The sequence below is a fragment of the Abramis brama genome (genome assembly GCF_963993115.1).
Source record: "Abramis brama genome assembly, chromosome: 5".
NCBI lineage: Eukaryota > Metazoa > Chordata > Actinopteri > Cypriniformes > Leuciscidae > Abramis > Abramis brama.
Window position 1 is genome coordinate 33,159,530 of NC_139967.1, and position 19,428 is coordinate 33,178,957.

Consider the following 19,428-nt stretch of genomic DNA (forward strand, 5'->3'; position numbering starts at 1 on the left):
TAAATAATGAACAAATAATATTACAAATATTTATTTATTTATCCATAATATATGACCCCCCCACCCCCCTCTCTTTCTGTGCTTTCTGTGCTTTCTGTTCAATACTGTTATGCTGTGACTTTTACCACGTTCAACATTTCTTGGCATATTTAAAGGAGCAATACCATTTTGTTTGTTTAAGCATATGGTTCAAACAGCACAATTGATCTTACAGTCAGAATTTCATTGTATATACTTACACTGGAAGATCAGTAGTAACTCTAAAAATTGTATATATTCTGAATTCATATTTTGAATGGATCTGGGTTGGAACAAAACATGTTTATAAGTATATAAAATCCATACTTACAGTGATGTAATTAAAATAATGTAGAGCTTAATTTTTAGGCAGTGTAGAAACTAAACTAATTATTAGAACTTTGCATGACTGTAATCACACTTTCAGGATTTACGGTATTAGATCAGATATAAATTGTAATAATAATATAAATGTATTATTGCTGTTGTTATAATTATTATTCTATATTATTATTATTATTATTATTGTATATAATTATTATAGCAGCAGCAATAATAATAATACTAATTTATTTTTATTACTATTTAACAATTAATGAATTATTTTTCATGAGAATGCCCCACACAAATAATACAATTTTCTGAGAAAGGCTTTTTTGGATGGAAATAATAATAATAGCAACAACAACAATATAAACAATATATATATATATATACAGTACCAGTCAAAAGTTTGGAAACACTACTATTTTTAATGCTTTTGAAAGAAGTCTCTTATGCTCATCAAGCCTGCAGTTAAAAACAAAACAAAAAAAACAGTAATATTATGAAATATTATTACAATTTAAAATAATGGTTCTCTTTTTTAATATACTTTAAAATGTAATTTATTTTTGTGATGCAAAGCTGAATTTTCATCAGCAAGTACTCCAGTCTTTGGTGTCTTATGATCCTTCAGAAATCATTCTAATATGCTGATTTATGATCAATGTTGGAAACAGTTGTGCTGCTTAATATTTTTTTATAACCTGAGATACTTTTTTCAGGATTATTTGATGAATAAAAAGTTAAAAAGAACTGTATTTATTTAGAATAGAAATATTTTGTAACAATATACACTACCGTTCAAAAGTTTGGGAACAATAACTATTTTTTTTTAAAGAAATTAGTACTTTAATTCAACAAGGATGCGTTAAATTGATAAAAGGTGATGGTAACGATTTATATTGTTAGAAATGTTTTTATTTTGAATAAATGCTGTTTTTATGAATAAATGCTGTTAACGTTTTACTCATCAATGAATCCTGAAAAAAGTATTCCAAAAAAATATATTAAACAGCACAACTGTTTCCATCATTGATAATAACTGAGTATCAAATTATCATATTAATGATTTCTGAAGGATCATAAGACACCAAAGACTGGAGTACTTGCTGATGAAAATTCAGCTTTGCATCACAAAAATAAATTACATTTTAAAGTATATTAAAAAAGAGAACCATTATTTTAAATTGTAATAATATTTCATAATATTACTGTTTTTTTTGGTTTTTTTGGTTTTTAACTGCAGTCTTGATGAGCATAAGAGACTTCTTGCAAAAGCATTAAAAATAGTAGTGTTTCCAAACTTTTGACTGGTACTATATATATATATATATATATATATATATATATATATATATATATATTATTATTATATATTTTTTTTCTTATTCTTATTTAACAATAATTAATTATTGCAGATGCACCTGTAATTATTATTAGCATTCATCATAAATAAATAAATACATACATACAGACAAACAGAAATAAATCCCTGAAACTGTCTGGCACAAAAAGTCAAATTTTTTGTGAAAGTTTTTTCTGCAAGGCCTTGACAAATTTGCAACTATTGAGCAAATGATTAATTAATAATTTCTGGCAATGGAAATAGAGGCCTCAGACGAGCTGATGGAATTTGGCAGAATATTGTTACTCTTTTTTTGGCCTGGGTCATTGTCAGGAATCAGGATGTTCTTGGTGATGCAACTTGTCTGCAGGGCTCTTGCTCAGAAAAGCCTCTCATTGGATTTACTCTGATAGACCAATCCTGGAGCTAGAATGAAGCTTGATTCAGGAAAAAAAAGGAAAGGAGAAGTGCATCTTTCTTTTGCAAAGATCATCAGTTCACATTCATTGTGATCAGCCAGGTGAAGAAGCAGGAACAACTAGCAAAATGTCTGATGGAATGTCCAGGGAGGAATATGAGGAGTATCAGAAGCAGATGGTGGAGGAAAAGTAAGTTTGAATCTCTTTTAAAGAACATTGGGTTAGAAATTAAACTCTTACTGCATTTGTGGCATGGTTTATGAACTCATTGAGTATAAATATAACTACCCTTCCAAACATTACAAGCATTACATTGGTTGAGCTGTGAAAGAAACTGCATGGTAAATACGTGGTAAATGTGAGGTTTGATGCTCTGTTGTTGCAGTTCTTGAATGCAACTGTGTCTTTGCTGTTCTTTTATATTCCTGTTCTCTGTGTTGTTTCCCCATCAATCAAGGATGGAGAGAGATGCAGAATATTCTACAAAAAAAGCAGAAAGGGCTTGTTTGAGGTCTTGTTTAAGAGACAAATATCGAATTCCAAAGGTGAGAGTCCCATGCAGACGCAGATAATCCAGGAATCCTTCTCAATGATGCTTAAGGCAGAACTCTACAGAAACTACATACACAAAACTTTATAGTTTTATTCCTATCCATATTAAATGTATAAAACATTTTATTCCTAAAAATATAGTGAGTATATCCTAACCCTAACCCTTCGACTCTAATATGTCAACTGAATGAAACAAGAATTTTGAACCTGGCTTTATACAATGTTCAGATTTATGTTCTGGAAATGTATGCAAATTAGTGCATATTTAATTAGATAATCCGACATTTGCATATTTAAACATATAATTTAAGAAAAATTGTAATGTAAAAAAAAAAAAGTGCAATTCTTAATGTAATAAATCAACTGAGGACGTATGGAGATATCTGTTGGTATTTTTTTTTTTAATCCTATTCACCTGAGGAGTCTTGCCTTAATTGAGTTATTCCTGTCCCTGATTGACTGTAAGCAGCACATTAATAGCATCAGTTTGAGAAAGATGGTTAAACTGTCACGTGTGTGAAAGCTTCCATTGCAGATTGTGGCAGGAGATTAAGTCATAAAATGGTAAGACACTTTGGATGAATAAGGCTTAACCACCCGCAGTGATTCTCTCTAAAGTGAGCTTTAAAAGCACTGCTGTGATTCTATAGTATTTTCCAACCTGATCTCACAGGAAAACGTTACTTGTACGAGGTGGCAATTTGATGTGAATGAACAGTCATTATGAAAGGCCACCCCTAACCCTGCCCCTAAACCTACCCACCAATTTGCCAAAAACGTAAAATAATTACGAATTGCTGCGAGATTTCATGTCGACTGACATCTTTTGAAATGAAGATTCATTAAATAAGAATAGTTATACTAGAAATCATCATCAGGGAAAATGTACAAAAATGCCAAGGGAGGTTTAAGATTTTATTCATTTGCATGGCCTTTCCAGTTGTATAAATCTGTCTTTTATGATTAGGCTACCTCGTATATCCAGGTTTTTCAAGACAGGCGCCCCAAAGGGTATTAAATGACCATTATTATTTTGAGAGACAATGTTATCATTGTTACACTTTATTTGGTAACACTTTATTTTACAGTGTCCTTGTTACATGTACTTACCATAGTAATAACAGTAAATTATGCATAATTACATGCTACTAACCCTCAACCAAATCCTAATCCTAATCTAACCCTATAGTAAGTACATGTAGTTGCTTAATATTACTCAGTACTTAATATATAATTACACTGTAACAATGACACCTTAAACTAAAGTGTAACCCCAAACCCTCATCCTAACCCTATAGTAAGTACATGTAGTAAATTATTATTACTCAGTACTTAAATGCATAATTAGACTGTAATACTGACACCTTTAAATGAAGGGTTGCAGGATTAGGATTTGGTTGAGGGTTAGTTGCATGTAATTATGCCTAATTTACTGTTATTACTATGGTAAGTACATGTAGCATTATGTAACAAGGACACTGTAAAATAAAGTGTTACCGGGTTTGGTTGAGGGTTAATTGCATGTAATTATGCATAATTTATAGTTATTACTATAGTGACTACATGTAACATGTAACAATGACACTGTAAAATAAAGTGTTACCATTATCATTATTGAAGTAACTAAAAAGCGTAGTGTCACCACCTATGTGTTCGGAGTACATTATCCTTTTCAATTTAGGATTGATTGACATGCTGATGGTTTTTTCCCAGAGTGAACAGGATGAGATTATGATTCAGCAGGCCGGAGACGAAATTGACGTGCCAGAAGAACTGCTCAAGTTGGTGGATGGAGAGGCGCCACCGGAGGAGGAAAAGGAATCCATCATGGGTCAAATGCAGAACCTTCAGAACATGGATATGGATCAGATCAAAGAAAAGGCTCAGGCCACATTCGTGGAGATGAAATCCAAGGCTGAGGAGAAGTGCACTCTTATGTAACGTGTAGAAGAGGTTAAAGTTATCTAGTGTAGTTCTCTAATCTTGACACTCATTTACTTATTAATAATTTCAATAACCTGATGTCCATCACTCTTTAAGAGATCAATGCCCTTGTTCTGAAATTCATTTATTCTTAGTTCTTTCATTTGTCCTTTTTTTCTTTTCAATCAATATTTTTTCTTTTTTTTTCTTTTGTTTCTTTTTTTTTAACCAAACTGTGATCACAGAGTAATCTTAAATTGCAAAGTAAATGTTATGACTTATGACCAACATCTACATGCTAAAAGACAATCATGATATTTGATTCATGCACTTTTTATTTAAAAATAAAGGTTATTTTTCTAAACATCTGTTTAAAATCCACATGAAAAAGACATGTTTAAATGTAATGAGATGATGAGATTTTTTTTATATAAATGATAATTTAACATGACTAAATACAGTATGTTACAATATTTTCTGTATGATCAAATATTTTGAAGGTGCCGTAATAAGTTAGTCGCATAAAGGTGAAGACTAAAAACTGTTGGAAATTAAACATGACCACCTGAGATATATTTTTTGCATCACTACCACCATCAAATGCAAATGCAAAAATAATGCAGTCAATTTATGGATGGATCACTTATAGTTAATTTATAATCTGGACATTTAAGCTGGGATAGGAGACAGCTTCACCCTTAACCCACAATGAAAAATCTCTCATCATTAAAGCCAAACTCAGACTACAGGAGTTTTTAAATCTTAGCCGATTGTAAAATCTGGTTGCATCACACACATAAAGCCGGGGATACACTTAACGACTGTATTTTGATACTTACGATTGATCATGCAGAAATGTGCCGAGCCAGAGACAGTTGTGTTCAGTCGGAGTTCACAGTGTGTTTACAATCTGCTGCAGTAATTGGAAACAGTCTGTAAGTGTGTTCAGTTCAGTCTTAGAATGTTTCAGCAAGCCGTTAAGTGTGTCCCCGGCACTGTAGTAAAATAATGTGTATGTGCGCTGGCGCATAGTCTTTCTTTACAAAGTGACATCACCAACTACTTGTCTGGCATGCATAACACAGCGTTAATAGTCGTTTTCGAGGATCAGTGTGGACGGGGATCATTTGTTGTCATGTACAAATAAAAAACTTTTCCGTTTTCAGCACATTGTTGCCGTGTAAACGTACCCTAAATATCAAACATGTTAGATTTTGTCGGGGCGGCCCCAATGTGTCCGCGAGCAGATCGGGAGGTTTAAGATTTGATCTGTAAATGCCTCACATTACCAGATAATCGGGGCCAAACAACAGAACCGACCGACGCGTTTTTTTTCCGTTTTTTTTAATGTTGGGAGGGGTAAATGAAACTCCTGTAGTCTGAGCCCAGTTAACTCACTCTCATGCAGTCCGATATGTACGACTGCCTTTCTTCAGATGAACACAAATGAAGATTTTTAGCAAATAAATCCATAATCCATCTCTGTGAATGCATATAATGTAAGTGTACGGGACATCCCAAGCTGACGCTTCAAAAACCCACACAAAACTCGCTTATATCATGCTGTGCGCTATATACACACACCTATCGTTTCGCTTCGGAAGACATTCATGATTCATCAACTGGGGTCATATGGGTTACCATCGTGTTTGTTTTCAGTGGTTTTTCAACTTTGAGGGTCCCATCCACTTGCATTATGAACGCACAGAGATGGATTATTATTCTAAACATTTTCGTTTGTGTTCATCTGAGAAAAAAAATTGCATTGTGTGGTCAATCAAGGATGGTTATAGATTTGCAAACTATTCATGAACTCATTCTGCATGTCATCAATGTCATCAGTGGTCTCAATGGGAATGCTCGGTGGGTTCAGGAAGGGTGAGCATGGCATGTTCTCGTATTCATGTGTACGGTCACCGTGCAATCGAAAGTCCCCGTAACCCCCCACAGCTCCGTGGAGATGCTCGCAGACGTTGAGGTAGGGGTTGGCGCACTGCTGGTTGAAGCAGGGACCCTGGCCGTGGAAGCGGCGGTCAGACGCGGGACTGTGGCTGGGACTGGTGGAGGGACTGTGCGGCATGGGACACGTCAGCTGGCAGCTGTTCTTCCTGGTGGGGCGGTTGAGATCCAGTTTGGCGGTGAGGGGCTTGCCGATGTTAACGTCCATGTTCCACTGGACCAGGTCATCTAGGCAGTTAAACTGGACTTGAAGGCAGACAGTGAAAGCTAGTTCCTCCTGTAAAACGGGAAGAAAGTGTGAGAAGAAAAAAAGGGATCAATGTAGTTTTGAATTAAATCTAAAATGCATTGTAAAGCTCAATCTAGCTAAAGACCTATTGTGAATCTTTCTAGGTTGTGATGTGTTGAAGAAGTCTTGAGATGTACCTTGAGTTTCTGCACTGAGCTGAGTCTGGTGTAGAGGCAGTGCTGAGGAAGACTGCCTGAAAGTAAGAAGCTTCCCGTTTCTTCCAGAGTTTCCTTATTCATCAGCTTAGGGTCTACATCCAGGTCCTTCAAAGTCAGATTCAAAACATTCATGTGTATCGCAAATACATGTCAAGAAACACAGTTCATGTAAAATGTTAAGACTGCTATTAATCCAATTAAGATTATACTTTAAAAAAAAGATTAGTTATACTGTATAGCTAAATAATTAAGTTGCTCAAAAGTTTGGGGTCGGTACGATTTTTAATGTTTTTGAAAAAACACTTATACTCTCCAAGGCTGCATTTCTTTAATCAAAATACAGTAAAAAAAATTCTAGTTCAATATATTGTAAAATGTAATTATTTCTGTGATGGCAAAGCACCATTACTCCAGTCTTCAGTGTCACGTGATCCTTCTGAAATCATTCTAATATGCTGATTTGATTTTTGCTGCTCAAGAAACATTTATTCTTATTATCAATGTTAAATGATCAATGTTATGATCAATGCTTCTTAGTTTTTTTATGGAAACCATTGCAAGATTCTTTGATGACTATAAAGTACAAAGGAACTTATTTGAAACAGATGTTTTGTATCATTATAAATGTGATTACTGTCACTTTTGATTAATTTAATGCATCCTTGCTGATTAAAAGTATACTTTAAAAAGCGTTGCTTAAAAAATCATCTGAAAATCTTACTGGTTTTGAATATGAATATGAATATGAATAAATATTGCATTGCAGATTCTTTCTTCAAAATAAAAACAAAGACCACTTACCAGAGGAAGGTTAGTTATGTGCGCCTGGCATGCCAGCATTTCCTCTGACTTTTGCACAATGCTGGTGTAGATGACCAGCACATTGGAGAACTCTGCAGCAAAGTCCATTTTTATCTGAACTCCACACTCAAAGTCCAGAATTTTGCTCTCCGGCAGTTCTGGGTTAATACAGATGCAAAATGTTAGTTTGATTCCCAGTACTATTTCACTTATCTGGATTAAAGGGATAGTTCAAAATGAAAATTCTGTCATCATTTACTCAGCCTCATGTTGTTCCAAACCTGTATGACTTTCTTTCTTCTGCTGAACACAAAAGAAGATATTTTAAAGAATATGGGTAACTAAACAGCTGATTGACTTTCAAAGTATGGAAAAAAAAATACTATGAACGTTAATGGGACCATCAACTGTTTGGTTTGTTTTCAGGTTGAGGTTTGAAACAGCTTAAGGCGAGTAAATGATGACAGAATTTTCATTTTTGGGTGAACTATGCCTTTAATATCATCAACAAGATTTTTTTTGGTTTTAGGGGGGTATTGTCAACAATGAAAAATAGGTGAAAATCATCATTCAATCACCATAATTTTGTAACAAAATAAAAATGCACTGAACATTTGTTAGAGAAAAGGATATGGTTGATTAAAATAAACCAATTTAACTGTTACTTTATGTAATAAATGATTAAAAAAACATTACATTACATTACATGGAGTTTGGTCTAATAACTGATTGTGATTTTAACTGATACATTTTGTTTGTATCATCTTTCACATTACTTGCAACTAAAATGTAATTTTCAAAATATGCCTTTTTTGTAATTATTAATATTCTGTTTAAATTGAACTAAAATGACCACTGCTTACATCTATACAAAACCTTTGAACCTTTTTTATGCTGTTATGTATCTGAGTTGCACAATATGTTGAAGTAGCTGAAAATACCATGTGCTTTAGACCAGAGCAGGTTGTGTGCCTCGGCTGGATGGGAGTAGTCCCCGGGGCGGATGGGATCGGTGAGGGAACGTCTCTCAGACAGGCTGCTGCGGATCTCTAGAGCCTGCTTACCCTTTGTGGGGTCAAACTGACCCATATCTACAAATAATCAGTACAGTTCTTTGATAATGAAGACACACATCAAGCACAGGTAGATGAAATATACATGTTTGACATATTTCAATTATATTTATATCTAAATTGATCTTTGAAATGACAACGTATAATGTTTACTAGAAGTAGTAGTCATAGTGCAAAATAGTAGTACGCTTTTCAGATCAGTTAATCATTTGTTTGAGCTTAATGGACCTGCATTTAACATTTAAGTTCAACATGCTCATGGTTCACTCACCTTCAGCCACACTGTCCAGCAGAACAGTTATCTTCTCATCCTCTAGGAGGCGCTCTTTTAGGAATTTGATAAAGACTCCATTGGTGAATCCACTTGAACTCAATTCAAAAGCCTCAGCATCTTGGCAACTTCACAAAAATAATACATCATGGGGTAACATGTCAGATAGAGAACATAATGTACTTCAGCATGTTATTTATGGATGAAAAACTCACGTTGCATATCCAAAAACAATATTGGCTGTGACTTTGAGCATGACATTTGGCATGGCGTCGTCATGTACATTTCTGAAACAATGTACTAGTATTAGAATGATGACAACCAATGTGAATACGGTGTATTATCCTGCCTTTTAAATCCACAAAATCCCACCTTTTCCTGCACATATCCAGGAGGAAGACATTGAGTCCAGTCTCCTTCTCCTGCATCAGTTTCAGAATGCTCTGAACACAGAGACAGTTGCCTGAGCGGTATGGATTTGGGGCATCCACGGGCACCATGAAGCTGTTCCCAAAGTTCTCATAACCATGTCCAGCATAATACAACAAACCTACAAGGAGGAGTAATCGTCAAAGAGTCAGCTCAGCCAAAAAAAGAAAATCCTGTCACCATTTACTCACCCTCATGTCGTTCCAAAGCCCCATGACTTTCTTTCTACTGTCAAACACAGAAGAAAGTATTTTAAATATTGTCTGGTCTGTTCTATCCCATATAACGAGAGCGGATGGTGAATTGCACTGTCAATAAAAAAAGTACCATAAAGGTAGTCTAATGTGACTTGTGCGCTGAAGTCAAATGATTGCTTTGCAAGTTATTTAATGAAAATCTTAAATTTGAACTTGCGTACATATTGGGCATATGATGATATCAAATTTTCGTACAATGGTTGCTGAAACATTTTTATCAAGGTAAACGGTATTATCACAGTATTGAATTACAAAAAGAAGATGAAAAGATTAACTTCAGTGTTGCTCTCATAACAAGTTTAATAACTTCTTAAATTCAATAAAATTTAAATTCAATAAAAATTGCACAATAAAATTCAAGTGCAAAAGGGCACAACTATAAAGAACAGAACATTTTTAACAATATCAAGATCAAATAAAAAAAATCAAAATCAAAATGGACAACTCCTGTTTTTATGGAATATTGCAATATTTATTATAAATGATTTATCCATGCACATAATTTTTTTTAATTCATGTGCCCTCATTATCTTTAATCTAAAAAACTCCCATTCTCTCTTGCAGCAACATCTCTTCTCTAATGACGTTTCTCTCGGCGCAAGGGCGAAACAATCTGTCAATCACAGCGAAAGCAAACAACAACGATCCAATGATCCAATCAATAGCCGACAGACAAAATCAAGTCCCACCCTACATTTTATCTTGTTCAAGAAACCGTTTCAATCGGATATACGTCACAACAGGGAAGAAAAGACTATCGTTTCATGCCGACTTAAAGTATTTAAATAAATAATAAGCATTTTCACGGCTTGTCTGCCATTTTTGTTCTGACCAATGTGAAAATCGGACTAAATATGTAAATTTTGATGAAAAAGCAGCTAATGTGCATTCTAAAAATCGAAACAATTTGGATAATAAGGTATCTGGAATAATTCATACTGTTAATTACCGCAATATTATACCAAATATCAGCACAAGCTTAGTACATATTTAAACATGGCACATTAAAATGTGTTGTGCCAAGTTTGGCATCAAAGATGTCAAATGCCATTAGTTCTCGTGTCTAATAACTGATAAGTGACACGCCGAGTGTTAATACGTGTGAAAGCATAAAAAGATGGGAAGTGTGATCTCCTTTTGTGCTCCACAGAAGAAATACAATTATACAGGTTTGGATTGGAATGACATGAGGGTGAGAAAATATTGTAACTAATAGTCTCCTAATCACCTCTGAATTCAGCATTCAACCAATTAGTTGTAGTTTTACATATTGCAAGATGGCATGGTTATTATGGCAATCATATACTTTCCAAAAATCATGTTTGTTTGATCTTTCAAGGCAATTACCATGTTTATAGTAGTCTGCTATAAAACGTTAGTATACTACGGTAGCATAAACTATAGCAGAAGCCACAGTACCATAAACTCCCTTATGAAGCAGAGATAAGAATTCCTCCACGGCGTTCCGCATCTCTGACTCGGTCAGGTCCAGCAGAGACACCACTTTAAAGTTGAGTTGCCGCAGCAGATTAGTGAGGTCGTACACATCCACCATGGGCGCCTTCAGCTGCGGGTGGTTTCGATATGTGAGGTTACCGATCAGAAGGGCCACTTTGTCTGTAGCTGAAAGGAGAAACACATATTCACTGTGAAAAATGAGAGACTCCAGCCATTTTGAGTTAAATTAATTCATTGAATATATTTGGTCTACTCACCATAAGGTTTCTCAAAACTGTAATCTGATGAAAAAAGTCACAATCATTCACTGACGTACTAAAAGCAAGAAATCTTCAAGACCGAATGTAATGGGAACACAAAACTTACCCTTCTCAATAGTCAGAAAGTCATCTGAAAAAGAGAAACGTATATAGTAGGTATTTAGAGGATTCTTCTCCGAAGGCATATGATGATGACAATAATGAAAAGAAAGTCTATAGATCATAAATAGAATACATTTTAAAGACCGAAAAATGAGATTTGACCCAATCCTGCCATAGAGAACCCTTAATGCCAGTTCACTTAAAAATGAAAATTCTGTCATCATTTACTCACCCTCAAGTTGTTTCAAACCTGTATTATTTTCTGTCTTCTGCTGAACACAAAGGAAAATATTTTGAAGAATGTCAATAACCAGACAGTTGATGGACACCATTGATTTACATAGTAGGAAAAAAAATACTATGGAAGACAATGGTGTCCATCAACTGTCTGGTTACCGACATTCTTCAAAATATCTTCTTTTGTCTTCAGCAGAAGAAAGAAATTCATACAGGTTTGAAACAACTTGAGGGTGAGTAAATTGTGACAAAATTTCCATTTTTAAGAACTATTCCTTTAAGAAAAAATATTTTGTCACACATTCGGTCATGTTCTCACACTGCACTCTTTACAGTTTCAATGGAAAGTTCTCATTTTTGCAACAGACATGCAGAGCTGCATTACTGAAGGCATCAGATCTACCAGTGTTCTCCTCCACCTCAATCATTAAGAGTAGTCAAAAGAGTAAGGAAAAACATTTAAAGGCGTTTTCTGGGTTCAATACAAGCTCAACTTTGGCACACCGTCGATTACCACAGAAAGAAAAAACATGTTTAATGTAATGCATTTCACATTATTTATGCTATTGCTGTTGATGGAGCTTGTTTTGAACCTGAAACGTTCATTAAAAGTTGTTAGCATGCATTAGCATTAATCGGCATGACACTATGATGATTAGGTATGACATGCACCAGATTCAGATTGATACCAAAAAGTCCCTAGATGTTAGAGAGGTGCCACTACATATTACATAATACCTTCAGAGCACTCCATTGCTCCTGAAATTTGTAGAGATATTCTTGGATCTTTCATTTCAGAATGGCAAGGATTTTCTTGAGGAGGAACAAGGGGTTGGACCACAAAATGAGTGTATATAAAGTGAACCTAAAAAGAAAGCAGCTCACACTTCTTTCAATAAGGCAGTCCACTAACACTGCCATACAAATCAACATTGTGCTTTTAGAGGTCCCACATAGAGGTTACCTTCTCTGCACTAGAGTTGGATAGGATACACTTAACATTGCAAAGACCATTTCTTGGCATCCTAACTATATCATCCTGGAGTTATTTATATTAGAATTACTACTGTTCAGAACACTGATTTGATCTGAAAACATCTAACCAAAGAATAGATATAAAACAAAAGACTTGATCCATACCAGTAACAACAACATCAACTTCATTGCTCCATGTTCGTTCATTAGTGCAGAAGATCTCGCAGCGATATCTTCCCTGGTGCTCTGGCAACAAATTCTTGACCTAGTTCAAACCAAAATATATTATTCAATCACTCTCACTTCACTGAAAAAAAAGTTGTAAATAAAACAGATTACTGGAGCATGTTTTACAAGAAAATTCAATCTGTTCATCATATTAAGCGAGAGTCTCTTCAGAAAATTTGGACTAAAGCGCTCGATTCATATGGATTAGTTTTACAATGTGTGAGTGGTAGTTGCGTAGCTGTCAATGGAGATACAGAAATCTCTCAGATTTCATTTAAAAGATCTTCATTTGTGTTTTAAAGATGAACGAAAGTCTTACGGGTTTGGAACGACTAACCCTTTTGGTTGAACTAACCCTTTAAAAATGTCACGTTTAATTCTTTACTTGCTGTTTCTTTGTATTTATAAATGAAATTTGCTACTAATTGCTGAGTGAAATGGTCTCAGAAATGAAATGCAGTACACTATATAGTACAATAGAAAATGTTATCCTCTTACAGTGTACTTCCTCCTGTTGGCTTTTATGATCGGCACCCCGTTTCTGTACCACTGATATTGTGGTAGGGGTCTGCCAATTGCTCCACACTCCAGATAGAGTATATCACCCACCAGCAGCCTTTGAGGCTGAGGCTGGATCAGGACCCTCGGCCTGCCCTCTGCTGCCAAAGACACTAGTCCTGTACAAAAAAAACATCAGTGACACACAGTGACAATATCATGACAATTCAACCAAATGTCTCTGATTTACCATATCTTGGTGGAACATCAAGGACGTCTACTTGGGCCCATTGACTGAACTCATATGCGTTTCCACAGTTCACTCTACAGATGTAAAACCCTGCATCTTTGACCCGGACTGGGCTGAACACCAGGTCTGGGGAAGAGCTGTTATGTACCTGAAGGGTTGCGTTAGTTAAATGATCGTGTGAATGACTGACAATTAATTGTTCCTCACTGTAATCTCCTAAGTTTACCTCTTCTGTTTTCTTAAACCACTGGAACTGCACATGCGAAGCACCAACAGCACAACAGCTGAGACGAAGGTTATGTCCGGCAATGACAGCCACTGACTGCGGCTGGACGAGGATTTGAATTCCTGTGAGATCAATTGAGAAAACAGCATCTGAAAGTGGCTTATGAATGCAAATAAATCACTTATGGCTATATCTGCACAGAATCTGTGCCAGGAATTTCTGCAGAATTTAAATGCATGTGATTTAAAGCGTTGTGTGTTTGTTACTTAAATATTTTAGCAAATTTTATAATGTCCTCAAATACCAATAAGAGTGTCAAGGTGCGGCCACATTTACTGATCTGCGAATTTATGCAGGCGAAATCCAGTCATTTCAATAGCAATCTACCAGAGGTGGACGAAGTACACAACTTCCTTACTTGAGTGAAAGTATAGATACTACTGGTCAAATATTACTCCGTTACAAGTAAAAGTTGTAAAGACCTATTTTTACTTAAGTAAAAGTACAGAAGTACTTGATTTTAAAAGTACTTAAGTATCAAAAGTAAAAAGTAAATGTCAATGCATTGTTTTGTTGCATTGTTGTATGTAAGTAGGCTACCATATGCCTCTGAATCTATGCCTGCATACCCTCATATCAATATCAAATTTATTTCTAGAACACAGTTCCAGTAGTGGGATTGAATGTGAGATTGAATAAGTGCACTCAATAACGTCCACAATGGTTTCGGATACCCAAGTGGCTGTTCCCTCAAATATTGCCCTATTTAAAGTTTTTTGGCTTTTAGTATGAGCTTTACTGTTATCTATAAGCAAGGGTGCTCCAAAAAAGTGACAAAATTCGCATTTAGAAGACCAAACCCAACGTTGAAAATGAAAATCAGGTTTATGTCAGAATCCAATGTCAGATTGACGTTGATCTCCATAGTTGGACAGACGTTGTATTGTGGTTGAAAATGAAAATCGGGTTGACGTCAGAAACCAACATCAGTCGGGTTCTGACGTCAACCCGACTTTTATTTTCAAACAATATCCAACGTCAATCTGACGTCGGGTTCTGATGTCAATCAGATGCAGGGTTCTGACGTCAACCCGACTTTCATTTCCAACCAAAATGCAACCCCTGCAACCAAAACCATCCACTGACTGATGTTACTTTCTACTCGGACCTTGACAGAATTGTAGTGGAGTAAAAAATACGATATTTATCTAGTATAAATATAAGTTAGTTTCAAGTAGTGAAGTTAAAGTAAAAAGTTTCCAGAAAAAATAATACTCAAGTAAAGTACAGATACTCAAAAAGTGTACTTAAGTACAGAACTCTCAAGTAAATGTACTTTGTTACTGTCCACCTCTGCAATCTACACATGATCAGGAATTGTGTGAAGCCAAACGTTTTCTGTCTGATGTTCAAACTGGTCACGCGGATTTGCCACATTAATCAACAGAAAGCTGATTGCTTTGAAAGTGATTTCTCCGAAATTTTGCCAAAATTGAGTGACCACACCTTAATACTTTCTTTTTAACACATTTTACCATATTTAAATCCATTTCACACACTGTGAAAAATTATATGATCAGTAAGTTATGACAACATAAGTTTTTACATTGCTTTAACTCATAAAAATTAAAAAATGTTCAACTTTTTTTTAAGATATACAAGACTCAACTAATTTTTTAAGTCAGTTTAATGTCATTTAAGTTGTAATTCAAGTTGATTGTACTTAAAAATTTAAGGCAGCAACTTATTTTTACAGTGCAGAATTCAGATTTTCTTTGATAATCAGTTAAGAAAATATGGGGGAAAAAATATTCTGTGTGGGCCTGAGACAAATGCTACTTCTTCAAGTAGGCTATTTCACTTTAAGACTGTGATTAAATATCTGAGTACAACACAAACAACATAAGATAATGTGATGCAGCACTGTACTGTTGAGACATAAACTCTCTCTTTACGATGTTTCCACTAAAGCAGTTGTACCTGGAGGTTTAAGGAACTGCAGCCCATCCGTATGACCCATGATATGTAGAAACTCAACCAGTTCACCCAACACACATCCTTGATCTCCCATGAGTTTGAGCAGAGTGCGGGAGGGACTCCCTTCCGCCTCCAAAGCCTTCAGAGAACACATGTCCATATCATTGAGACTGTCCATGTGAGTGGAAGGAGAAAACAAGAAAAAGACTGTGAGTTTATTCGTATGTATTACACTAAAAGGAAAAGTGAATAAAGACAAATAGAGTTGTTACCTCACTTTGAATCGCCTGTCACTGTTCACAATCTCCCCCAGTTTTCGCCATCCCTTATTGTTGGCCTTATCAAGAGACTCACAGAGTCTCTTTAACACAGATTCTTTCAAGAAATTTATGTTCAAAGAGTTGTCATTCAGATCTGACATGATTGGCTCATACACAACTGTGATTGGCTGATCTGCTGAACTCAGGTTTAAATGTTCAACAAAGCACCTGCAATATGGGACATTGACATGACATTTCAGACAGTGTCCCGAGATGTGACATACTTCGTATGAAAGATATAAAAAAAGATTTTTAACACATTTGACACCACATGACCAGAAATGAACAGCAAAAAATCATGAAATAAAAAACTTGATGCATGGTGACCAACACCTAAAATAGAAACTTTACCTTAAACATTTGTATAATATTTAGCCTAAAAATCTACAACCTTATATATATACAACCTGACTTCATTAAATTATGCCAGATAAAGTTTTTTTTAGTTTTTTTTATGGGTCAGCTAGCCTAAGTGAAAGTAGCTATAGCCTAGGGTTAGTTCAATTAAAATGTAAAATTCAGTCATAATTTGCAAACCTTCATGATGTTCCAAACCTGAAAGACTTTATTTATGTCCGTGGAATACAAATTAATGGGATGTTAGAGAGAATGACAGTCCAAGTCACCATTGTATCAAAATGCAATGAAATTTAATGGAGGCACTTTATTTTCTTCTTTTTTTCTTCCACATAAGAAAATAAGCCGATAGGGGTTTGCAACGAGAAGATGAGTATAGCCTACATGATGACGGCAACATTTTAATTTCTTGTAGCTACTACCTTTAAGATAGTTTCACTTTTTACAGTGACTTCAACAACCGCATATCGAGTGATGAAGGTTTGTAGCCTAAACTATGAAGGTTTGTAAACTATGTGGCAGCGCGCCATTCCTTCCTATTTTCTATTTTCAAATGCAGATTACTCAACTGTTTGAATTTCTAAAAGTAAATGTTTATGGAAACAAAAAGAGATAAAACAGATTAGAATTCACCACGAAAAAAAAGTAATACCAGAAAGAGTGTAAACATCGGTCGCATACCGCAGGCAGATCAGATGTTCACATGTATCCCATTACGTGTATCCCATTAATCCTTCGCTGCACTGACTGATGCGGGGAAATCCAACTTACAAAGCATACGTGTGTGTATGCATCACTTCCTGATGTATAACAAAGAGGAAGGTGTTTTCGTCTCTCCCGAGTTCAAAGAGTCCTTAAACGGAAGTGTGTTCTTAAAGTCAAAAAGAGATAGAGACTCGCTGTTCATGACGTATACGTGCTTTTCAAACGATTACTTTACTTCACTCTCTCTCTCTCTCTCTCTCTCTCTCTCTCTCTCTCTCACACACACACACACACACACTCAAATATTTTAGTTGATTAATGGCCAGATCATCAATGATATTCAGTATAATGGTGTGTAACTCCTCTGCCACCATATTACTACACTTAATATGCTGTGGCATATTCTTTACAGTTTGCTTACACACAGTGTGAGTACAGAGGTTCTCAACCTTTCTGACCCCAAGTCTTGACTGACTCCAATACTTTTTGACTCCTTTATGACTTTTACAGTTGTTCATGATTTAGCTATTGGATAAGGATTAAGAATAAGTTTTTTTTTATTTAAAAAAAAAAGATGTTTTACTCAATTTCTATCCACTAAAATATTTTAGAGCTTGGCACAACTAGAAAAATGTATATTCATTGCACAAAATGCACATGAAGTTATAGCCTACACTGCAGACTAAATTTTCTTACTCAGTATTTTTTGTCTTGTTTTCTATTGCAAATATCTATTTTTTTTAAAAATCAAGCTACATTTACTTGAGAAGCAAAATTAAGATATTAACCCCCGGTTTCACAGACAAGGCTTAAGATAGTCCCAGACTAAAATGCATGTTTGAGCTGTCTTAACTGAAAGCAACTTGCACTGACATATCTTAAAACATTGTTTTGTCTAAAGATGCACATCAGTAATGTTTTTTTTAAGGCACGTTTAAAAGCTACTTAAATGCCCCAGTTGAAATAAGGCCTAATCCTGGTTTAATCTAACCCCTGTCTGTGGAACCAGGCCTTGTTTTCTGCAAAACTAGCGAGTTTATGCTTAAAATAAGAAAAAAATATCTTCCAGTGGTGTTATAAAAATAAATTTAATTAAAAGGGAAACCAAGATTATTTTACCTCACTGACAGATTTTTTTAAATCTTGTTTTAAGCATAAACTGCACTTCATTTTTACAAGTAAGCCTACAAACTTTAATAATGTTTATATATTTGTTCTGGAAAAGACAAGTAAGAAGACCATTTTTGCAGTTTAAGATTTTATTCATTTAAATTACTTTTCGGGTCTAGAAAATCACACTTTTTCATTAGGCTTACTTGTACATTCGAATTTGTGTGGGAATTCTGATTTCTTCAAAGAAAAAAAAGCTGTTGATAGGGTGAATTAAAAAAAGAAATATGTTTTAAGCTTGTTTTATCTTATTTTTAATAATTAAGTCATCTTGGGTCCCCGGGAGTTTGCTGAGGCCCTCTAGTGGGCCCTGGCCTGCTGCATGAGAATTCACTGCCAAGTCCTATTAACTAGACAGAACAACCTAGCAACAAGCAGCAAGAACACCTCAGTAGTAACCAGTCAGAACCACACTATAGCAACCACTTAGCACTGTCCATCTTTTTATCTGTCTGTATGTAGGCCTATCATCTGTCTTTTTTCTCTTTGACCGCCTTAGTCCCATAACTTTAAATAATAAAAAAAATATATATATATATTTTAAACTTCCAGACAATGCTTTATTAGGCGAACATCAATGTTTTATATCGACGAACTTTCCTCATCATCTGTTGGAAACGTCTCCATTGGCCCGTTTGTGTGTGATGCAAGTAACATCATACCCAATATGGCTCTAGAATCTGTCTGCAGCCTGCAAGACTTCAAGTTACGCCCCTTCAAGTTATGCCCACTTCAGGTTACGCTCACTTCAAGTTGCTCATGGTTCTGTGTGATTTAGACAACTTCAAGTTACGCCCACTTTCTGTTACGCCCCTCTCTTGCGGTCCGCAGACAGACCCATCATGCC

General features: G+C 35.2%; 2 protein-coding genes across 4 annotated transcripts; one reads left to right on the forward strand and one right to left on the reverse strand.

Moving 5' to 3' along the window:
- Positions 1–2,132: 2,132 nt before the first annotated feature.
- cplx4b (complexin 4b) lies at positions 2,133–4,945 on the forward strand. The gene is made up of 3 exons (XM_084113866.1): positions 2,133–2,295; positions 2,564–2,651; positions 4,372–4,945. Exons 1-3 carry the CDS (start codon positions 2,234–2,236, stop codon positions 4,597–4,599), a joined length of 378 nt encoding a protein of 125 aa, XP_083969992.1. The 5' UTR covers positions 2,133–2,233; the 3' UTR covers positions 4,600–4,945.
- A 149-nt stretch (positions 4,946–5,094) lies between these two features.
- malt1 (MALT paracaspase 1) lies at positions 5,095–17,560 on the reverse strand. Of its 3 annotated transcripts, none has more exons than XM_084113863.1 (18): positions 17,388–17,560; positions 16,302–16,517; positions 16,033–16,199; positions 14,053–14,174; positions 13,827–13,974; positions 13,577–13,755; positions 13,016–13,115; positions 12,614–12,688; positions 11,643–11,666; positions 11,534–11,557; positions 11,238–11,441; positions 9,505–9,682; positions 9,348–9,419; positions 9,133–9,260; positions 8,730–8,879; positions 7,789–7,946; positions 6,967–7,092; positions 5,095–6,817 (listed from the first exon to the last, which is right to left on the reverse strand). In XM_084113863.1, the coding sequence occupies exons 2-18, from the start codon at positions 16,448–16,450 to the stop codon at positions 6,359–6,361; spliced, it is 2,463 nt and encodes an 820-aa protein (XP_083969989.1). In that variant the 5' UTR covers positions 16,451–16,517; positions 17,388–17,560; the 3' UTR covers positions 5,095–6,358. The 3 variants fall into 3 exon arrangements, with proteins under 3 accessions (XP_083969989.1, XP_083969990.1, XP_083969991.1); XM_084113864.1 differs by having other exon boundaries at positions 17,359–17,482; XM_084113865.1 differs by lacking the exon at positions 12,614–12,688.
- Positions 17,561–19,428: the final 1,868 nt, after the last annotated feature.